This window comes from Mizuhopecten yessoensis, unplaced genomic scaffold (assembly GCF_002113885.1).
Source record: "Mizuhopecten yessoensis strain PY_sf001 unplaced genomic scaffold, ASM211388v2 scaffold2041, whole genome shotgun sequence".
In the NCBI taxonomy this organism is placed as follows: domain Eukaryota; kingdom Metazoa; phylum Mollusca; class Bivalvia; order Pectinida; family Pectinidae; genus Mizuhopecten; species Mizuhopecten yessoensis.
This window is the reverse complement of record NW_018404348.1, coordinates 253,010-278,067: the sequence shown is the minus strand read 5'-3', so window position 1 is coordinate 278,067 and position 25,058 is coordinate 253,010. Positions and strand designations below refer to the sequence as shown.

Genomic DNA, 25,058 nt, shown 5'->3' with positions numbered 1-25,058 from the left:
ACTAAGACCCCCTGTTACAGATGCGTCCATTTGGCCCAACAAGAGAACGCAATATTAATTTGCCTCGAAACAAATGTTTTATAATACATTTGTAATCATATGATTAATAGTACCCACCTTTACAAATATGCACTGATTCTTATCATTTAAACACTTGACGCAATGCTGATATATAAATATTTAGGAATATTTTGAGGCACGGTAGTCCAGTGGTAGGATGCCGGGCTCGTGACTGAAGGGTTGCGGTTCTCTCCATGGCACGGCAATGTGTTGTATCCTTGAGCAAGATACTTTACTCCACTTGTTCCAGTCTACTCAGCTGTAAATGAGTATGTGGTTGGGCAGTGCTAGAATTGTTGAATGCTAGCTGTTAGCGCCGAAATGGCAGCTCTGGCTGTATGCTCCCCAGGGAGTTGAGAAATGTATTGGCTAGTTGCAAAGGCCCTATAACCACGGATAATAATTTGTGAACTGCTTTGAGATGACCTACGAACTAGGATGTGATAAAGCGGTATAAAAGAACCTCCAATTATCATTATTATTATTATAAATAAATTTTCTTGGATATCAGCATTATAATTTACAACCATTCCTAGCCTCAATACAGTTTGAACAAAATTAAGATCTATGAAAATTGGACAGGCAATTAATAAAGTAATAATGAAATAACAAACTATTTTCAGAGAGAGAAAAAAACAATGTACCAATATTGATAATTGATTTCAACAAGGTAGAACACCACTGGGTATGTTTGAATATATTAAGCATCAAAGCTGTGGCAATAGTAAAGGTAGAGCTGACAGAACTACGAATTTGAAAAGTAACCACCTAATTCGGCTGGTATGCCAAGCAAGTTGTGTCTCTTGAACGATAATTTTAACTAAAATAAGGGAAGTTTACAAAGTCCTTGGCTCAGGTGGACAAAAAAAAGAAAAAGACAGTACAGAAATAAAGACAAATTGTTATGTAAGCAGCTTTAATAGGGTAGATATAACATTTGTACAGAAGTGGCACAATCTTGGCATATTGTAATCATGATCAAGTAGGTTTTACAATAGCATCATCATTGATCATCCTTAGCCTTTCATCCAGTTCTAACAGGCATCACAAGTAATAACTAACAAACAATACATTTCTCTCAATTTAGTACATACCTATGTAATCTTACAATGGTAATACACCAATTTTCTGTTGCTCCTTGCTTTTCTCTTATTTCCTGCTGATTTGGGGTATTTTAAAGCATTACCTACTTTTTTTTCTGGTTAAACATTGAAAGAAAAGATATTTAGATACAAATACTACAAAAGCATGTAGTTATTTTATTGCCTTTTGTGATGCTTCAAAATCCTATCCTGCCAAACTTAAAGTTTACTAGCATAATTTGGTCTACTTTCAAATGAAATCCATTAACATCTTTTAAAAATACAATTCTATACTTTATCAGTAATTTGCAAAATTAAAATGTCATGAACAGCTCTAGGTACCAATGCACAGAATTCCTTTGTGATAATTAGCAACACCAGTAGTGAGCAGCAACACCAGTAGTGAGCAATGTGAATAGGATTACTTTCCTAAAAGCTTTTATATCAACAGTGTACAACCTTGTACAGTTACAACATGACTCACTGGGCTGAACGGTAAACTCTATTCTAATCTTCACACAGCTTATGTTATGGAAAACAGTGAACCATACCTTTTGATCAAAATATTATTCTGCGGTCAAACTTAGAATGAAGAACATTTCGAAAAAGGAGAAAACAACACATTAGATAAGTACCAATTAACATACAATAAACACAATATAGATTTAATAGAGTTAATATTTTCTTTAAATATGATAAAATAAAATATATTTGATACATCATAGTTAACTTTATGTTAACTAACATTAACAAATACATGGATTCACATGACAGAATTAATACACAGGTTAATGTTATATAATAATATACTGTTACAGGGGAGTATAACATTCTGAGATTTTTCCAAACAGTGCACCTCTTTGATAAATATTGTATTACATATTCACTCAAGTCAAAAACAAGAAGCCGGCGCTAACATAAACACTGCATGTGTGAGGATAAATCATCTAAAACATGAAAACTTTAGATCATTTGAATAATTTCAAATACTTGTTAAAAACTAATACTACAGAAAAATTTCAATTAACAGCTCATCAAGTTATAACCAAACAGCTGGGCCCTGTTGGATATTCTAACCTGTAGTAAACAATATCCCTCACCGGGGACTCACCGGGGACTCAGTGGGGATTACACAAAGGACGTCCTTCCCTATCCGCATCTTAGGAGCTGTCCGACATCAGAACATGACCTGGATGGGCAGGACTTAAAATCTCTGAGGGCCTGGTAAGCGGTAACTTACCCCCTCATGTCGACCAAACACCGACTTCGTCAGTGAGTGTAGACGTAAAACCCTTTAACTAACCAAACAACCAGGACTCATGCACTCACACTGACATCACATTATCTTCATCAACCCCAACTCCGAGTGTTCACATTATCATCTACTCATGCTCACACCACTATACTACCCACTCACATCTACTCACACATACCAAAAATACTGATTTCTGATAAACGGATCTAGGATTTCATGACTCAAGTTACAAGTCTAATATCATTCCATCCTGGCAAGGATGATCGCAGTCCTGCTTGGGGCATACACCTGTCAAAAAGGAAACGAGTCACATTGTTCACCAGCAAAATCATTCAATGAATCAATGTATTTGTACATACAGTTGTATATACTATTACAACCTGGATATTTTTCTGGAGTAAGAGCATACATAGAGCTTTGAAATGTTTTGTTAGTTTTCTTATAATCTTTCTAGAACAAGAGGCCTAATGGGCCTGCATCGCTCACCTGGTATTCATCTGCTGACACTTGCTACCTTAAAAGTGGACTAAATAAAGCTACATCAGTAGTAAAGACTATAAGTCATTCAAAAGAACCTATTAAAATATTTAAACACATTTGACCTCTGTGACTTTGAAAGTTAAACAAAGACATACAGTTGAACAAACCTAATAGCCCTTCATATCAGCAGCAACGTGTCAAATATCACCAGTCGAGATCTTTTGTTCATTGAAATTAGGTCACTTAAAGGTTTATACACATTTGACCCAGTGACCTTGAACATACATCAAGGTCATTTATTTGATCAAACTTGGTAGCCCTTCATCTAAGCATGTTACTGACCAAATATAATCATCCTGGGCCTTTTGGCTGTTCAGAAGAATTTGTTTGAATATTTAAAACATATTTGACCCCTGTGACCTTAAATAAACGTCAAGGTCATTCATTTGAACAAACTAAGTAGCCCTTCAATCATCCTGAGCATTTTGGTTATTCAGAAGAACTTGTTTAAGGGTTTATAACATATTTGACACATGAGACCTTGAATATAAGACAAGGTCATTCCTTTGAACAATCTTAGTAGCATTTCATCAAAGCATGCTATTGGCAAAATATCAATATTTTTTGTTACTCAGAAGAACTCTTTTACAGGTTTAAAACATATTTGACCCCTGTCAAGGTCATTCATTTGAACAAACTTGGTAGGCCTTCATCCTGCATGTAATTGGCCAAATATAATCATCCTAGGCCTGATGGTTATACAGAAGAAGCTGTTAAAAGATCTTAACATATTTGGCCCCTGTGACCTTGAAATTCAATGAAGGTCATTCATTTGAACAAGTTTTGTAGTCCTTCATCCCAGTATGTTACTGGCCAAATACCATTACCCTAGGCCTCTTGATTATTCAAAAGAAGTTGTTTTACAGTAAAAAGTTACGCCGGTCGGCCAGCCAGATGACGGACCCCGCACCATGGCATAAGCTCACTTGGCCCTCAAAAAGGAGTCTGGCCTGTTACCAAGTTTATTTCCTTCTTTATCATATATGTCTTACTGTATAACATGAAACATTTGGAGGTTATCTTACAGATTTGACTTTACATACTAGTTTCGATGACACAAACTTTCCTATTCTATACTGGTACATTTGAACCGGTTCCACTGTAACCATAGCAACTGCTAAAGTTAATTTACAGCCACAGGATAGTGTGAAAATGTATTCCTATGACCTGGTGTAGGTTCATCAAGGACTCACCATCATAGAACATCTCCGGTTGTCCCAGGGTTCCTCGGAGGTCACATTCTCTACACTGTGGTCTAGACGTTTATGTCCACCAAACTCCTCTGCATCAGAGTCCAGCACAAGCTTGTATCTTAGGGAGTGAAGGAATGTTAACAAGGAAAGTTTTTTTTATTTTTATACCTTGAACATGGAATATTTTTCATAGTTTCTCAACAACTTAGGCATAGCCCAGCCAGACGTTGTAATGTAAATAATGTTTCATGAGAGATTTCTTTTTTTTTAATACCCCAGGAGAAAATATCAAAACTTTAAACATCTCGCAAATATTTGAACTGGTATCTTCAGTACCTTGTATAATATTTTTTCCCATAGAAGCATCTTCACTCCCATGTGATGTATTATTACATGTTTTTTCACTTAGACATACAAATATCTACAGTCCCCTGTGACATATTATGGTATTATACATGAAGGTAAGAGATATCCTGTCCATGTCAAGTCAGTATTTGAGATAAAGGATACTTTCCAGGGTTGTTGACACCGATCTTATAATCAGTATAGCTCTTGGTGGGGTGGAAGTTAAACACAAACACAAGGCGATCTGCTCTGTCAAACACAATCATCTTATCTCCTTCATGTTTCCTGCTTAAATAGTTCTGTAAAAGAATCAAATTCAGGTCAAAAAATATGTTTTTTCATATATCAATACTGCCATTAATACATAGTTATCAATACTGAACCCTTATATACCTGCGAGTAACTGAGTCCCCTTTACATAGATATATACAGCATTTGATATAGCGCCCTATCTAGCTAACATAAGCCACTCTAAAGTGCTTTACAGTACATAGATATACAAGTAATACAATTAGCATATACATTAATCGATACAATTTTGAGGAATTCGCAGGAGCTGCCTTATCAAGCACTAACTACTAGTCCTATGCCACCTGGCTAATATCTCCCTATGTGTGTATGCCTGCGTGTGTGCTGGAGATGTAATGTGTTCTGCTTGTAGTGGGACTGTGCTTCCAACGGCATCATGTATAGTGCCACCTTACTTGAATGCTACAGCACAGATACCGCAACATNCTTGTAGTGGGACTGTGCTTCCAATGGCATCATGTATAGTGCCACCTCACTTGAATGCTACAGCACAGATACCGCAACATCCACCATAGACCAATTTATACTCCACCTGGGTTGTTGGAGTTGTGGGGGCAGGAGAAAAACAATTTCTCTCAAGATCGAACCCCGACTGTCTGCGTGGAAGGCTGGAGTGTTAACCACTCGACCAATCTGCCCATAGATACCTGTGAATTACGGAGTCACCTTTATGTAGATACCTGTGAGTTACGGAGCCACTTGTATTTCTCCTCCGCCTGCATCATAGCACGATCAAAGTTGTTGAGGTACTGGTATTTGAGGGTTTTGTCATCCAACAGGTTCCATTGTCGCCGACAATAGTGGAAGCTTTCATTGTTACCCACTCGCGGGAAGTCCAACCACTCTGGGTGTCCAAACTCATTACCTGGGTACAAAGGTCACATATCAATCAAGAGTCTTGTATCTCCGACTTTTGGATATTTAGAAGGGTTACTTACTTACATAACTAAAACAGGTGATGTCAAATGACAATGTTCATACCTCCATCAACAAGAGATCACTGGGAGGGATCTTGGCACCCACCATTGCACCATCCTCATTAGTTTTATTTCAGTAACCATGCACAATTAAGAACCAAGGAAAACCTATGGAACAAATTTGAGAAAGATCCATCCAGTACTTTCTACGAAATAGCAATAACAAACCTTAACTGTCAAAATCCAAGACGGCCACAAGTCAGCCATTTCATTTATCCGATCAGTCTCAAAAGTAGATATACACAACAAGAGACCAAGGCACCTACATATCAAATGTGACAGAGATTCTTCCAGGACTTCCCGAGAAAAAGCGATAACAAGCATTCACTGTCAAAATCAAAGATGGCCACTTATCGGCCATTTTGTTTATCCGACGAGTCTCAAAAGTGAACAAACACAACTAAAGACCAAAGGAAACTTACATATCAAAGGAGAAGGATTTCTCCGGGACTACTTAAGAAATATCAATAACAAACATTCACTGTCAAAATACAAGATTGCCACCTGTCGGACATTTTGTTTATCTGATCAGTCTCAAAAGTAAACATGCACTACTAAGGACCAAGGGGAACCTACATATCAAATTTGAGAAAGATCCCTCCAGCACTTTCTGAGAGATAGCGATAACAAGAATTGTTTAAGGACCGACAACAGATGGACAGATGAAGGACGACAGGTGTTTTGAATAGCATACCATCATCTGACGAAAAGCGGAACTAGAAACCATTGGGAACTTTTATGTAAAATTTGAGAAAGATCCCTACAGTACATTCTAAGAGATTACGCTAACAAATTCAAATTCAAGATGGCTGCCTGTTGGCCATCTTGTTTTGTGATCAGTCCCAAAAAATGAAATGCACGACAAGGGATGAGGGGGAACCTGTATGTGAAATTTGAGAAGTAACCCTCCAATACATTTTGAGAAATAGCGCTAAAAATCTTTCATTCTCAAATTTAAAATGGTTAGCTGTAAGCCATTTTGGTTTTGGGATCAGTCCCAAAATAGGATATGCATAACTAGGGATCATGGGGAACCTTCATGTAAAATTAAAGAAAGATCCCTCCAGTACATTCTGAGAAATAGTGCTAACAAACTTTAACTTTCAAATTGAAGATGGCTGCCTGTCGTCCATTTTGGTTTTGCGATCAGTCCCAGAAAAACGATATGCATCACTAAGGATCATGGGGAACCTTCATCTGAAATTTGTGAAAGATCCCTCTAGTTCTTTCTTAGAAATAGCGCTAACAAGAATTGTTTAAGGACGGATGGAATGACGGACGGACCACAGACGCAGGGTGATTTGAATAGCCCACCATCTGATAATGGTGGGCTAATAAAGTTAAGGCACCCTTTTCTTCCAGTTCTTGCCTATAAAGTTAAGTCACCCTTTTCTTCGGATTCGCGCCTATACTTTAAAGTTAGGGCATCCCTCTCTTCCAATTCTCACCTATAAAGTTAAGGTAGCCCTCCCCTCCAAGTCCACATGTCAGGAGACGAATCATTTTGTGGAGGGCGATACCCCTGTCAATCACCAGACTGGGTGGGGAGAGATTAGACATATTGGTGTACATCTCCTTGTCCATCAGCCAGAAAGCAACCGTTTTATCCCCAACAAGTGCCTGGTCATGGCTCTCAGCATACGCAATACACTTCTCCCCGTAGCGACGATTTGTAAGGTTATGACATATATGGGACATATCCCAATCGTCATCACTCTTGTGCTTCAAATACTACAAAGATTGACAGAGCAGCTAAATTAATAGTACATAAACCAGAAATTAAATTAAAATTTCTTTTGGCGTTCATTACCTGGTTATACAGGTAATGGAGGTCAGACCAATTATAATCTTCAAATCATGGCATCAAAAGTGAAATGATCATCAACTCAATCTCTTACCTTAATCCATAAATCTGGTATAGCCATGGCAAGTCTGTAATCAAAACCACCTCCACCTTCCTGTACTGGTCGGCAGAGCCCGGGCATCCCCGACACATCCTGAAATAGGGGAGGCAACTAAGGTTATAGTGAGGTAGTGTCACCAAGTGTATATGAATAGGGACAGACAAAATCAATCAAACCAAGTCGATATTACAATAAGGACAAAATCCTGGCTACTGTTTGCTTAAACACTGCAAAGGTAGCAGTATTCATTAGAGTTTGCTGGCCATTGTTGAACATTTCGTACCATGAATAACCCTTGTAATATTACATGTATCAAGACTTTTTTTAACAAGGGTACCATGAAAGCGGAACATAATACGCCCTTAATACATTGAATGAGCAGTTGTCTGCATGGTTGTACATTAAGGGCCATAACTCTATCAGTTACAGTTGCATAATGGTGGTTATCGAACTTGTCCAAACTATCATGGCAATGAACTTTTCTGTAAATTTTGATGTTAATCCTGAGGAAACATCTGAAAATATCAAGCGGACACTGTTTAGGCAATTGAATAAAGGGCCATAACTCCGTAAATTACAGTCCGATAATTGCAGTTATCAAACTTGCCTGAACTATCATGGCAATGAACCTTTCTTTGAAGTTTGAAATTGGATCCATTGAAACTACTCAAGATATCGTCCAGACACTGTTAGCACCCACCTGCCCGTTCACATAATAATATTATATGTTCCGTCATTCGATGGGCCTATACAAATCAGAAGTAAAATTGGCTTATTAATGATGAAGTACTTTTTACCCTTTTCGCCATTACAAATCTCAGGTGTCTTCCCAACAAAAGCTAGCTTAACTTGATGCCTATTTTGTACTCAACACATTTGTAAATAATTTGAAAAATGTAATTGAATCATGTTTGTTTATCCATTTTTATGTGTTTTTTAAAGTGGTAGCTATGGCTTTCACAGGTCCGAAATTTGGGGAAAACTCTTTTTTTGAACATTTTCATTTCTCTCAAAATGTTATGTTGTACATTGTAGTTTATAAATACATGTATATATGAAGGTATGTTCTGAAGGACAAATTCAGTATCCATGTATTTTTGATATGCCCTTTATTTTTATGTTCAGGCCATTTCTACTTTACATTGTGTAACAGCTAAGAAATATAAGGGGGAAATACTGTCTAATACTGGATCCGCTCTCTAGTTCAGCAACATTGAAAGTGGTCCGTAAAGTTGGATGGGTGACCTCCCCACAAAGGGGAACCTACATATTAAATTTGAAAAAGATTCCTCTGATACTTCCCGAGAAATAGCGATAACAAACTTTCAATATCAAAATCGAAGATGGCAGCCTGTCGGCCATGTTATTTATCCGATCAGTCTCAAAAAGTTGCACTGCACAGCTAAGGACCAAGGGGAACATACATATAAAATTTGAGAAGGATCCCTCTGGTACTTCCCGAGAAATAGCGATAACAAACTTTCACGATCAAAATCCAAGATGGCTAACTGTCGGCCATGTTGTTTAGCCAATCAGTCCCAAAAGTTGCACTGCACAGCTTCGGATCAAGGGGAACCTACATATTAAATTTGAAAAAGATTCCTCTGATCCTTCCCGAGAAATAGCGATAAAAAAATTTCAATATCAAAATCAAAGAGGGCTGCCTGTCGGCCATGTTTTTTCTCCGATCAGTCTCAAAAGTTGCCCTGCACAATTAAGGACAAAGGGGAACCTACATATACAATTTGAGAAAGATCCCTCAAGTACTTCTTGAGAAATAGCGATAACAAACTTTCACGATCAAAATCCAAGATGGCTAACTGTCGGCCATGTTGTTTAGCCAATCAGTCCCAAAAGTTGCACTGCACAGCTAAGGACCAAGGGGAACATACATATAAAATTTGAGAAAGATCCCTCTGGTACTTCTTGAGAAATAGCGATAACAAAATTTCAATATCAAAATCAAAGAGGGCTGCCTGTCGGCCATGTTGTTTATCCGATCAGTCTCAAAAAAACGCCCTGCACAGCTAAGGACAAAGGGGAACCTATATATTAAATTTGAGAAAGATCCCTCTGATACTTCCCGAGAAATAGCGATAACAAACTTTCAATATCAAAATCAAAGATGGCTGCCTGTCGGCCATGTTGTTTATCCAATCAGTCCCAAAAGTTGCACTGCACAGCTTAGGATCAAGGGGAACCTACATATTAAATTTGAGAAAGATCCCTCTGATACTTCCCGAGAAATAGCGATAACAAAATTTCAATATCAAAATCAAAGATGGCTGCCTGTCGGCCATGTTGTTTATCCGATCAGTCTCAAAAAAATGCCCTGCACAGCTAAGGACCAAGGGGAACCTACATATAAAATTTGAGAAAGATCCCTCTAGTACTTCTTGAGAAATAGCGATAACAAACTTTCACGATCAAAATCCAAGATGGCTGCCTGTTGGCCATGTTGTTTATCTGATCAGTCTCAAAAGTTGCCCTGCACAGCTTAGGACCAAGGGGAACCTGCATATAAAATTTGAGAAAGATCCCTCTGGAACTTCTTGAGAAATACCGATAACAAGAATTGTTTACGGACGGACCACGGACGCAGGGTGATTTGAATAGCCCACCATCAGATGATGGTGGGCTAAAAAATGATTGAGCTGTCATGTAACCGCACAACAACTGTTAAGGCCATGACTGATGGAGGCATCAGATACCACCAAAATTTAGAACATATTGTCGCCAAATGCCAAAATTTGACTCACCATTTAACCACCCTATTTTGAGGGAAAACACCAAAATATCCTGAAATACGGTGGTAAAACGAAATGGACTTGGCTGGGAAGACACAGCCAGATCATATCTCCAAGGGGAGACAATCATGGTCATAACACAATATGACTGAAAGAGACATCCCTGGCTACAACGGGGAAACCTGTCTCATCCAACATAATGATTTCATCCTACTTCTAATAAAAACTACAAAATTAAGACCTGTGTATTCTGACATCCCTTTTAAACAGACCAATAAATTGTGTCCCACAGGTGATTGGAGGCTATCCTGCGACTTACCTCTGCCACGGTAATCATGAAGTCGGGGTACAGGGAATGTAACATGTGGTTACCAACCATCAAGTACACGAGGGCGTCCGTATCACCATTCAGTCCAAAGTACTCGTTATAATCACCACTAAATCCATGGCCTGAAGAGAAAACCAGATCCTCTTAATCACAGGACTGTATATCTCTGTTTAACATGATAAAAGTGCACACATTTTATCAAACAGGAAGGAGTGGTCATGAAGTATTCCTACTGGCATAGGCAGCCTGTCTTGTTGTACCACTGTTCAGGAGATATATAATTACGTAAATACTTTCTTAAAGCATTCAACTGGCCAATAATACTACATATAACAGTAATAATGTAGAACATTATCTTATGTAATGTGTGTACACATCCTTGTCATACTACAATCTCTACAAACTGTATATATCTGTCTGTAATTGTGTAATGTATTAAATTACTGATGAGCTAACTACTCAAGGCTTGATAAGGCTCTTGAATCTTGTAGTACTTTGGTTTGATCGGCTTGTAGATAACTCTAAGTAGATGAGATGTTTACCCATTCCGTGGGAGTGATATAACATGGAGGTGACACCGTCGAAGCGATATCCATCGAACTGGTACTCCTCTATCCACCAGCGGAGATTGGACAGCAAAAACCTCATCACCTCCCACCTGTCAATCAAACCAATCAACAATGATGATATTCAATAGGGTAGCATATCTTCATTCTAGCTGAAACACACATTTCAGCTAAGGCTATACCTTCTTACACCACAAACAGTAGGTTTTTTTAAGCTTTAGAATATATTGTGTCATATATTTATGAAAATAATATAAATATTTGAAATTAATAAAAGATAGAAATTTTGGCCCTACAATAATACAATTTATACATTTACACTTTATTTTACAACAACAATGAAACAACTTGTTCCCACTCCAATAATTGCTCAGCTCTTGTTGACCTGGATGGAAGCTCTATAAGGGTTTTAATGTACGAGGAAACCAGAGATCCCAGAGAAAAACTAATGTGGCTGTAAAATATTTGTTCTGAAACTGGATCAATATTGACTCTCAAACAAAGAAAATCCAAAATTTTAACATCAGAATTGTTACCACATCACAATCTAATGCTGAATTTGATTGGTTCTAACACTGTGCAGACTATTTCCTGATGTTAACACTGTAACTGCCCTTTAAATTATTTTATCTAACATGCAGATTTACTTGACAAGTATTTAAGCAGGGGGAGTGGCACATTACTTAGGTAGTAAGGGATCAACAATAACTGTGCTAATTTTTAAGACATTGTTAAAAGGTCCGACAACTAGCCCAAGACGTCAAGATCAAACATGTAATTACCAGTATGCTGAAATAAAATGTTGTAAAATGCTTCAGACATCAGTATCTCTGCTACACTGTACTTTTCATGTTTACACAAAGGTCTGCCACATGCATGGGTAACATCAATTTAGGAAGGCTCAGACATGTTTCCTTGTCACCCGATGTAGCAAGAATGCCCGAGGCATTTTTAATTGAGAATTGTTTCAATAAGAAGTCAGGAATATATCATTCAATATTGAAACAGCGATTGGATATTACAGTTTAACTTGTTATTTTGCCCAGAGCTACATAAGCTCTTAGTCTCCAAGGGTAATGGCTATGTGTTTTACTGTACACATGTCTTACCCAGTGTAATTAAACAGTCGGGAGTCCCAAAGCTCATGTGTTCCCTTCGGTCCATCATGGAAATAGCAGGAAGTTGTGCCGTCAAACTGGTTGAGACCATCGACAACGTTCTTAGAGGCATGGCTGTGTACAACATCCAATAGCACCACTAGCCCCGCCCCGTGGGCGGAGTCAATCATCTCCTTCAACTCTTCAGGAGTACCGAAACGACTAGAAGAAATCCAGACAATAGACAACTGAGAAAACATCACTTAGGTAATTGTCCCTAGTTTTCATAAACATCATTTATTTATAAAATGAACTATTTACTACTTATTATTATACATCATAATTGTAAATTAGCCAAATGATACAATGCATAACCTGGATACTTGCATGAACTTACTAAACAGGATACCACTGAAAAACACTTTATTCAAGCAGAACTTCAAATGCCTTAAGATTTCTGAACTTTTAGTTAACTTTCCACACTTGGTCTGCAACCCAACCAACAAGGGAGAGGTCAGGGTCTCCATATCCAAAATATCAAACTGTCATCCCCTGATGATATATACATCATGTTTGAATAAAATCACTGAACACATACTGAATGATTAAATATTTATCTCTATTTCTCCTGGGCCAAACTGTTTCTTAATACACCAATGAATTCCCTTTGCCTAAGGATGCTCCAGACCAAGTCAGAAATTGGGGTTATTCTAACACTGTACACATACTACAATACAAACTCACAGGGGAACCAGTATCTACCAAAACACAGTGGTACCAGTGTCTGCAAACACACAGGGAACCAGTATCTACAAACACACAGGGGAACCAGTATCTACAAACACACAGGGAAACCAGTGTCTGCAAACACACAGGGAACCAGTATCTACAAACACACAGGGGAACCAGTGTCTACAAACACACAGGGGAACCAGTGTCTACAAACACACAGGGGAACCAGATTCTACAAACACACAGGGGAGCTAGTATCTACAAACACACAGAGGAGCCACACACAGGGGAACCAGTGTCTATAAACACACAGGGGGGCCAGTGTCTACAAACACACAGGGAAACCAGTATCTACAAACACACAGGGGAACCAGTGTCTACAAACACACAGGGAAACCAGTATCTACAAACACACAGGGGTGCCAGTGTCTACAAACACACAGGGGAACCAGTATCTACAAACACACAGAGGAGCCACACACAGGGGAACCAGTGTCTACAAACACACAGGGGAACCAATATCTTCAAACACACAGGTGAATCAGTGCCTACAAACACACAGGGGAACCAGTGTCTAGAAACAAACAGGGGAGCCAGTGTCTTCAAACACACCGAGGAACCAGTATCTACAATCACACAGAGGTACCAGTATCTACAAACACACAGAGGAACCAGTATCTACAAACACACAGGGGAACCAGTATCTACAAACACACAGAGGAACCAGTATCTACAAACACACAGGGGAGCCAGTGTCTACAAACAAACAGGGGAGCCAGTGTCTACAAACACACAAAGGAACCAGTATCTACAATCACACAGGGGTACTAGTGTCTACAAACACACAGAGGAACCAGTATCTACAAACACACAGGGGAACCAGTATCTACAAACACACAGGGGAGCCAGTGTCTACAAACAATATCTACAATCACTGTCACACAACACACAGAGGAACCAGTATCTACAATCACACAGGGGAACCAATATCTTCAAACACACAGGTGAATCAGTGTCTACAAACACACAGGGGAACCAGTGTCTACAAACACACAGGGGAGCCAGTATCTACAATTACATAGGGGAACCAGTGTCTATAAACAAACAGGGGAGCCAGTGTCTTCAAACACACCGAGGAACCAGTATCTACAATCACACAGAGGAACCAGTATCTACAAACACACGGGAACCAGTGTCTACAAACACACAGGGGAGCAGTGTCTACAAACACACAGAGGAACCAGTATCTACAAACACACAGGGGAACCAGTGTCTACAAACACTTAGAGGAGCCACACACAGGGGAACCAGTGTCTACAAACACACAGGGGAGCCAGTGTCTACAAACACACAGGGGAACCAGTATCTACAAACACACAGAGGAACCAGTATCTACAAACACACAGGGGGACCAGTGTCTACAAACAAACAGGGGTGCCAGTGTCTACAAACACACAGGGGAACCAGTATCTACATACACACAGGGGAACCAGTATCTACAAACACACAGAGGACCCAGTATCTACAAACACACAGGGGAGCCAGTGTCTACAATCACACAGGGAACTAGTGTCTACAAACACACAGGGGTGCCAGTGTCTACAAACACACAGGGGAACCAGTATCTACAAACACACAGGGGAGCCAGTGTCTACAAACAAACAGGGGAGCCAGTGTCTACAAACACACAGGGAAACCAGTATCTACAATCACACAGGGGTACTAGTGTCTACAAACACACAGAGGAACCAGTATCTATAATCACACAGAGGAACCAGTATCTACAAACACACAGAGGAACCAGTATCTACAAACACACAGGGGAGCCAGTGTCTACAAACACATAGGGGAACCAGTGTCTATAAACACACAGGGGAACCAGTATCTACAAACACACAGAGGAACCAGTATCTACAAACACACAGGGGAGCCAGTGTCTACAAACAAACAGGGGAGCCAGTGTCTACAAACACACAGGGGAACCAGTATCTTCAAACACACAGGGGAGCCATTGTCTACAAACACACAAGGGAACTAGTGTCGACAAACACTATGGGGAGCCAGTGTCTACAAACACACAGGGGAACCAGTGTCTACAAACACACAGGGGAACCAGTATCTACAAACTCACAGGGGTTCCAGTGTCTACCAACACACAGGGGAGCCAGTGTCTACAAACACACAGAGGAGTCACACACAGTGGAACCAGTGTCTACAAACACACAGGGGAACCAGTGTCTACAAACACACAGGGGAACCAGTGTCTACAAACAAACAGGGGAGCCAGTGTCTACAAACACACAGAGGAGCCAGTGTCTACAAACACACAGAGGAGCCACACACAGGGGAACCAGTATCTACAAACACACAGGGGAACCAATGTCTACAAACACACAGGGGAGCCAGTGTCTACAAACACACAGAGGAGCCAGTGTCTACAAACACATAGGGGAACCAGTGTCTACAAACACACAGAGGAGCCAGTGTATTCAAGCATACCAGGGAATCAGTGCAGTGGGTTACATTTTAAATTAGTAATGGCCGGTAGATTATTTTCTATTACCTGTCACATATATTCCATTCTATAGTATAAATAAACGCTTCTGACCTCCTGACTGACCAGGGCTGGTCATATATACTATACCTTGATGCAGCAAAGAAGCTTGTGATTTGATATCCGAAACTGGCATAGTAAGCATGCTCCATTACGGCCATCAGCTGGATAGCATTATAGCCTGTAACACAACATTGTAGTCTGTACAACACTGTCAAATCCAAGATGGCCACCAGACAGCCATCTTGTTTTATGTCAGTCTCAAAAAAGTCACACAATTATGTACCAAGGGGAACATACACATAAAATTGGAACGAGATCCATCCTGTACTTCTTGGGAAATAGAGATATCAAGAATTATTGAAGGATTGACAACAGATGAATGGATGATTGAAGAAAGGCAATATAGACAGCCCACCATCTAATACATGTATATGGTGGGCTAAAAACCAGCAGAACACACAATCTTAAAAAATAATACCAATATAAAACGCATGTAAAATTCATTTTTTAAGTTTATCGAATTATTATCAATATTTTATATTAAAAATAACTTCCTACATACAACATCTGTACAAATAATGTCCTTACCTAGACTCTTTATACGTGGTATTACATCTCGTGAAAACTCTTTATATGTTGATACCTTGCCTTCCCATGAAGATATTCCTACATGGGATTCATAGATCCGCAGGCTGTCTAGCTTTGGGGGATGAGGATTCTTAAAAGTGTATGGCTGAAATAAAGCAAGGCTGTGTAATGCTTCAACAGGGAAGGTAAAAGTGTCATTGTTTGTTTGCTTGTTCAGGGTATTACTTCCCATCTTCAGCTAATTACATAAGTTTAATGGTGTCTGCAGATGACGGAACAAGGCTAGCATAACTGTAAAGTACCTCATTAAAATATCAAAATTTGGACACTGTCGCATGACACCCCACCAGCTGGTCACATCATTCTGAGAATGAGCCGCTCATGTCCCTCAGGAGACAATTCCAAAATGAAAGAGAAGGTAAGAAGAGTACTACAAGGGTGGATACACTTCCTGTATACCATGTAGTATCCATCTATTAAACTCATTATAAAATGTACTGTGATTGCTATATTAAGCAAATGGACATAATAGATGCATGAAACTATGCAAAAAATGGATTTATGTTTTTTATATTTTAAACTTTGACATCTCAAAATAGCAAATTTAGGCAGATGTAGGAGCTAATATGAGATAAGCCTTAGAGAAAATGATGAATGGTAAATCAAAGGCCATAACTCTGTCTCTGTGTTTATACATTGTATTTCAGGAATTTTTTACCGAAGTTTAATTTTCAACTTTTTTCATCCTTCATAATGAGAGCAAATTTACCATTACAGCAAACATTACTCAGCAACATAATAAACACAGTATCAATCAAACGTGCATTTAATACCTGGTAAATAGGAAACAGAGAGAGGGGGAGGTACACAAGAATCTAATACAGTTCAAAATACTCATTCTATGGTAACAAGAGTACATCTGCCCTGGATACGGCGATGCCTGCTGAGAAATGAACCATAACTCTCTCTTTCTGGCTATTGTAGGTGACAGATGAGATATCTTCCTGACAAACAATGCAAGGATTGACTGGTGTAGTGAGTGCGTACCCTTAGTGGCATCCTATAGTACCAGTAGTGGACATATATAGGGGCAGGGAAGACAGGGATCTACTAATGCCTAACATGTACATACATTTGGGGGGTCCCAAAACACTTGATCGAACACAGGAACCTTTTCCTGGCTCACAACATAGTTGGCCCAAGGACTGAGTCGGTCTACCAGCTCCCCAGACTTTTTGCGGATCACCAGCTGTAAAAGAAAAGCTCAATTAATATCTTAAACATTCATTGCAGCACAAATAACTCAAAGTACAGTGAAACTTGTCTGTCAAGTCCCTCTGAAGGAGTTAGCAATGTATTCTGTATAAACAGAATATCATATAGAAAATACTGTAAATATATGAGGTATTCTTTATTAAAACGATAGTTTCATCAATATGGTGTTTTTATACACAGGTAGTCTTTATAAACAGGTTATCATTAACACAAAAAATATATGAATTATTCTTCATATGACAGTTAAGGAACTTTATACCAAATGGAGTGATAGTTAGGGGTCTCTATACAAAAGTTGTCTTCATACACAGGTTATCATATATAGAAACACTATATGGAGTATTATTTATAATGAAAGTTGGGGATCTCTATACAAAAGTAGCTATACACAGTGAATCCTGCTCATGTGAACACCTTCATCAAGAAACCACCTTTGTTAAAATACCACCTTCAATGTTTCCCAATTTAGTGACTTAATTGCACACTGAACTTGTGTTAAGAGACCACCTGTTATAATAGACCACCTGTTATAAGAGGCCACCTGTTATAAGAGACCACCTGTTATAAGAGACCACCTGTTATAAGAGGCCACCTGTTATAAGAGACCACCTGTTATAAGAGACCCCTTCCTTAAGTTCTTACAAACAAATTACCCCTAATTACACAGGTTCCTGTATAGATTGTTTTTTCTGGTTGTCTGAAATTCTTTTGCCTTGTTAATTTCTTTTTAATGCTGGTTTATTTTTTAGTTAATTGAAGAAGAAGAAAATTAAAAGACTGCACATTTTATCAAAGGTCATGTACATTTATGCTGAGAGTTCACTTTCAAATGTCAAGTAGTTATACTAATCAAGTCACAATGCTCCTACAATAATTTTGGCCGCATTTAAAAAAAATAAAAAATTAGCAGAACAATTGTTAACATTCAAGGAACAATATTCCATATGTGACTATCACAAGTAAAGTAATTTACTCTTGAAATGGATTTACTATTCATTTTTTTTTTTCAATATTTATTTATTGTAAACTTTTTTGTATTGTAGTAATGTTATGTATGTATTTTTCACCTTTCAAAAAAAATATCCTCTTGAGTGAATGGACCTAAAAAATCTGACCCTGAAGCTGAGATATCCCCATCGCCAGAAACAATATATTTTATATACCAGTCATCAGCAATCAACTGATTGTGGAGGAGTGTATCTGCCTGTTGACAGGAACATCTTTATTACATGTACCTTAATTTTGCTGTTGTGTGAAATAGGACATGAGCCATCCGGGTTAGGTGGTAGTGTTAGGTGCCACTTTCCAAACTCTCCTTTGGTAAACGGATACTGTGTTTGTGCCCAGTTATCTTGAAAGAAATCGAAGCAAAATACAACAACCTCATACAAAACAAAAGAAGTTAACATCATATTCTCTGCTTAAAAAGAACATCATTCATTGTTAAATTTCCACCGACAACCTTAAACTTGACGTTTTTCTGTCATACATTTTTTTGTGACTAAATCATTTATTCAGTACAATATACAACACATTTGTTATACAGGATTAAGGCAGGTAACAACAGAATATGTCCTGTCAGAAATATGTGATCACAACACTGCCATGATATTCATAATTTGTCCGGGTTTAATGTCCTCGCAACAGCCAGGGTCATACGAGGATGGAACAGCCAGGGTCATACGAGGATGGAACAGCCAGGGTCATACGAGGGTCACACGAGGATGGCTGCCATGATCAACCATCCTTTTATTGGAGTACCCGGACAAATATCAATGACCTGCGACCAGTACCTGGCAACTGCCCAAGGAAGCCCTCAAAACTCCCCACCCAGTGGTGGAGGAGTAAGTGATCGTAGACAGCCTTAACCAATTGGGCACCGTGTTTGTCAATACATATTGTAAACAAGAGGCCCAGAGGGCCTGTATCGCTCCCCTGAATATTTAAGCAGTCATAGCAAAATATTCTCATTCAATATTATATTGCACTACAAATATTTCCCTCACAAACTTTGTCAGCTCCATCTGTTGAAACTACCAGCCAATATTATTATAAGATTCTATGCTTTTTGGTTCTTCTTCAGAAGTTAATTGACAAATTTTTTCCCTGTGACCTTGTAAGTAGGTCAATGTCATTTTCCTTCTCATACTTTGTTAGCTCTATCCCAAAAATCTACCAGCCAAATCTTATAAATCCATTCCATTTGGTTCTTAAGAACAAATCCTTTAAAATGCTGTTGAACTCTGTCCTTTAAGGTAGGTTGAGGTCATTTTCATTCGAAAACTTTGGTGAGCTCTATCCTAGGAAACCACCAGCCAAATATTATAATTTTATGCTTTCGATTATTCAGAAGATGCCGTTTGATGTTTTTGACATATTTGACACCTGTGACCTTAAAAGAAGGTCAAGGTCATTTTCATTCTCAAACTTTGTCTGGCTCCATCCTAGGAAGCCACCAGCCAAATATGAAGATTCTATACCTTTTAATTCTTCAGAAGAAGTCGTTTGAAGCGTTTGACATATTTGACCGCTGTGACCTTTGAAAATAAGGCAAGGTCATTTTCAAAATATGTTGGGCTCTATCCCAGGAAGCCATCAGCCAAAAATGAAGATTTTATACCTTTTAGTTTTTCAGAAGAAGTTGTTTGAAGCGTTTGACATATTTGACCGCTGTGACCTTGAAAGTATGTCAAGGTCATTTTCATTCTCAAACTTTGTCTGGCTCTATCTCAGGAAGCCAACAGCCAACAGCCAAATATAAAGATTCTATACCTTTTAGTTCTTCAGAAGAAGTCGTTTAAAGAGTTTTTACATATTTGACCACTGTGACCTTGAAAGTAAGTCAAGGTCAATTTCATTCTCAAACTTTATCGGGCTCCATCCAAGGAAGCCACCAGCGAAATATGAAGATTCTATACCTTTTTATTCTTCAGAAGAAGTCGTTTGAAGTGTTTAACATATTTGACCGCTGTGACCTTGAAAGTATGTTAAGGTCATTTTCATTTTCAAACTTTGTTGGGCTCCATCCCAGGAAGCCACCAGTCAAATATGAAGATTCTATACCTTTTAATTCATCAGCAGAAGTCGTTTGAAGTGTTTTACATATTTGACCGATGTGACCTTGAAAGTATGTCAAGGTCATTTTCATTTTCAAACTTTGTTGGGCTCCATTCCAGGAAGCCATAAGCCAAATATGAAGATTCTATCCCTTTTAGTTCTTCAGAAGAAGTCGTTTGAAGAGTTTGACACATTTGACCCCTGTGACCTTGAAAGTAGGTCAAGGTAGTTTTCATTCTCAAACTTTGTCCGGCTCTATCTCATGAAGCCAACAGCCAAATATGAAGGTTCTATGCCTTTTCGTTCTTCAGAAGAAGTCGTTTGAAGTGTTTTACATAATTGACAGCTGTGACATTGAAAGCACGTCAAGGTCATTTTCATTCTCAAACTTTGTCTGGCTCCATCCTAGGAAGCCACCAGCCAAATATGAAGATTCTATACCATTTATTTCTTCAGAAGAAGTTGTTTGAAGTTTTTGACACATTTGACCCCTGTGACCTTAAAAGTAGGTCAAGGTCATTTTCATTCCAAACTTTGTCAGGCTCCTACCAACAAAGCTATCACCCAAATATCATGACTCTAGGCCTGTCCATTTTTCAGAAGAAGTCGTTAAAAGGAAAAGTTGACGGACGACGGACGCCGCGCCATGGCATAAGCTCACTAGCCCTTTGGACAGGTGAGCTAATAAGCATGTGCAATGTTATTTCACAAAGTTATGTTGTTATGTATGTACTGGTATACAATTGTCTGTGTAAACGCTAAGCAGAGAAGATACTAAGAAAGGACTTACCACATGGTCATCCCTGAATTAAAAACTCTTGACCACTCTCTCAAACTACTGACCATGCCATCTTTCTTATCATTGTTTAAAAGATTTTATTCTATGTTGATTTTTTTTTAGATTTTTATTTTGAGTACTGAGTGGTAGGTAGGTCAAACATGTACCATCAACAGGTAGAATGGACAACTGACCATGCTGATGATAGGATATTCTAATTATTCTTGTGTGATTTTGATTTAAGTGAGAGCAGAAAAACTGCTAGAATTGTATTGTCTAAAATTACTATTCAAATCATGTAAGCTATACAACATTCATCTATTTCGAAGCCATTTAACTGGTTGTAATATCACAATGAAAAGTTACTATGATTTCATGTTTATTTTAGCTGGAACTATATTATGCATCTCAATTTGATCAAAACATGTACATTTTATTGACTTATTACAAAAGAGTTGCTGCCTGGGTTTTTTATTTGTTTTTAAACAATAATGAATGCAAATAAGGCTTAATCAAGCTATAACATGGCATATTTTCCATGTTTTTATACGTGTTGTGCAGCTGTATACAGTGAAAATGGACTGATCATAAAAATAAAGGACCTGACAGATTATACACTGATAGCGCATTCAACATACATAACACACCTTCATATGTGTATTTATAAACTACACTATAACTTTTTTAAATTCAATACTTTAAAAGTGTTACAGCCAAATAAATTCAGGTAAAACCTAAAAATATCAATGATCTGATAAATGATTTGGTAATATAAAACGGACTCTTTCATCAAATCAAACCCTAGGTACATCGTAGGTAGCAGTATACAGTAAAAATAGCTTGATCCAAAAATAAAAGGACATGACTGAGATATGCATCAATAGCTGATTCACATTGGAAAACTCACCTTTACACCATATTTATAAACTACGTTATAAACAGGTATCGATGCATATTAGTAATGAAAATTTTAAACATTGGGCACCAAATCAAAAATTGCCAAAAAAAATCAAGCCCACGCTTGACCACGAAAATATTGTGGGGTTTTCCCCTCAAAATCTGTCTGGAATTAAACATAACTTTCTTGGTAACAAAAATAATCAGGTTTTAGCAAAATATCCTTCAGTTGATTTTTTACAATATTACAAGAAAACCCTATATGTAGAGCTAGCTATTGTTATTCATTTTATACAAAAATATCGTCCATGCCCAGAGCACCAAGTACTTTATACTTTTATACATGTTTATCCTTGTATATTTCAGATTTTCAAGTGACAGATATTTTGCTTGACATTAGGCAACAAAACAAATAATGCCCTAAATCCTATTAAAAATCTGTATAATCAGATGATCTATACTATGATTGGGTAATAAAATTAACTTGTCTCTTTCATTGAATCAAACCATAAGTTTACCCAAACTGTAAAAACAAATCACACCTCCTACATTTTAGAAACAAAGCTCAAACTTAAACAAAACAATTATAAACAGGCTAAATCAGGCCTTACTGAACTCTCCCCTTAGGTAGAGGCCCTCTGCTCCTGGTGCCCACTCCATCATACAGATCCCATTGTCCGGTGTTCTGTGAATTCCAAAGCTCTCGTAGCCCTTCGAAAATTTCTCCAAGCCTCCTTCTGACTGGCTGATATCATTGACAACTTTCTGGAAGCAGCCATACCTTGTAAAATAATATAAATCCTTGTAAGAGTCTTTAACATAAATACAATGTTTTCCTGCATTGCTTGTGGCCTGTTGTTAATTCTACATTTCAGTATTGTAACCACACATTTCATTGGTTAATAATTGTATATATATTTCAATAAGCTGTATCAGGAGAGGAAAAATGTAACGGCAGGACCGGGGTTCGAACCCTGGACCCTCCGAGCTATATACGGAATCTCTACCATTTGAGCTATCTGGTCGCCGATCCCTCGGAGACACAACTATTTACAACCCAGGTTCGAGTATCTCCTTGCCAAGCATACACCAAACGCTTGGAGCAAGGGTTGGTCGCAGGCACCACTGTAACTGGAAAGGAAAAATTGCATGGCCAGACCGGGGTTCAAACCCGGGACCTTCCCAACTCTAGACAGATGCTCTACCAATTGAGCTACCTGGTTGCCGACGATCGACCCAGTCCAGTTCTGCTACAAAGTAATAGATATGTGCATGTTTGTGTTATTTTCTGATAAACCATGCAAGGGAAATGCTCTTTTAGAAGCCTCGTAGGTATTTCAATTGTAAACATGAAGGCCATTTGTTACATGTAGATGACAAGACAAGTAACGGTGTGGGCTTGCATGTGTTTATCTAATAATTTCTAATTTAACTTGACAACTTATTTGTAAAATGAAAATGAGACATCACACCACAATTTTTTGAAAGAGCAAAAGAATTATAATAATTGGATTACCTAGGTCATATTGCCTAATAGACACTGAATTATTAAGTAATAAATGAAGTAATAAATGGGGTATGTCATTCAAGGTGGCAAAATGTTACATCCCTCCGAACTTAATCATGATCTTGGTCACCTAGCCGCTACAGTTTAATACCAACTCAGCAGAGTGGAAGGTACTTAGAGGTTGCTATTCACAACATAAAATTGGATGCTCACATCTGCACCATCACAAATTAAGCAAATGCCACAGTTAGTTTCTTAAGACAGAATCTAGTGTGACAGTGTCCTTTAATTGTCACTGAATCTAGTGTGACAGTGTCCTTTAATTGTCACTGCAATCAACAGCTTACAAATGCATATTAAGATCTGTCTTGGAATGTAGCTCAACAATATGGGATCTGTACCAGCAAAACAGCACCCATACTAATTGGAAAAGATACAACATCATGCTGCCCAGTTCAAAAACAAGAAATTTAGCAGCATGACATCTGCAATGCTAGACACCCTGGATCTACCATCACTCAGGGATCACAGACGGACCTTTCACTTGTCCTATTCTATAAAATAGTGAAGGGGCCGGTGACTATACCTCATTAAATCAAGTCTTGACCTCAGTAAATAATCAGACAAGTTGCCATGACAGTGAAATTTCCAGCAGTTTTAGTAAAATACGGACTGATACAGACAGATACTTTTAATTACCCTTAGGTGACCTCTATCAAAATAGATCAGAATGGCACTTTAATGTGTGAATGCACATTCAAAACCATATACATCTAGGTACAGCACAGTTTTTATTTCACATATGAAATATAAAAAAAAATGTTGACTGAACCACTGAAGGAGAGCTTTGAACTTTTGAAGAAGTCAATGCTCTTCAATACAAATCATAAAACACGCTTTTTACAGTTGATTAGAACATACTAGGTCGACACTTAGCACTACAGCTAACTAATGTACAGTACTGCAGTGTATCAACCAACATCACCCCATACAGTAGACATGCATGCTGCACGCATTCTTGCAAGTGCAAATTGTACAGACCCGTTTCAACTCCAATACATATGCAATAAATGTTATAGAAAGTGGTATTTACCTTCTTCTGATTTCTTTTTCGACATTTCTAAGGTAAGGGTCGATGTCAAACAGATTCTCTATCTCCGGAACGTCACACACATCATGTCCATCACCGGCCATGCTAGCCACTATATATCGTGTATAACCTTGACCCGAGACTGAACTAGTACTGGAGCTGTCAAAACAGTTA

At 38.3% G+C, this 25,058-nt stretch overlaps 1 protein-coding gene across 1 annotated transcript; it reads right to left on the bottom strand.

Moving 5' to 3' along the window:
• Nucleotides 1-959: 959 nt before the first annotated feature.
• LOC110444389 (1,4-alpha-glucan-branching enzyme-like) lies at nt 960-25,058 on the bottom strand. The gene is made up of 15 exons (XM_021488773.1): nt 24,888-25,058; nt 22,899-23,068; nt 18,791-18,906; nt 17,413-17,529; nt 16,281-16,425; nt 15,780-15,870; nt 12,416-12,625; nt 11,283-11,398; nt 10,732-10,862; nt 7,660-7,758; nt 7,210-7,492; nt 5,465-5,649; nt 4,641-4,774; nt 4,131-4,248; nt 960-2,685 (listed from the first exon to the last, which is right to left on the bottom strand). The coding sequence occupies exons 1-15, from the start codon at nt 24,986-24,988 to the stop codon at nt 2,638-2,640; spliced, it is 2,064 nt and encodes a 687-aa protein (XP_021344448.1). The 5' UTR covers nt 24,989-25,058; the 3' UTR covers nt 960-2,637.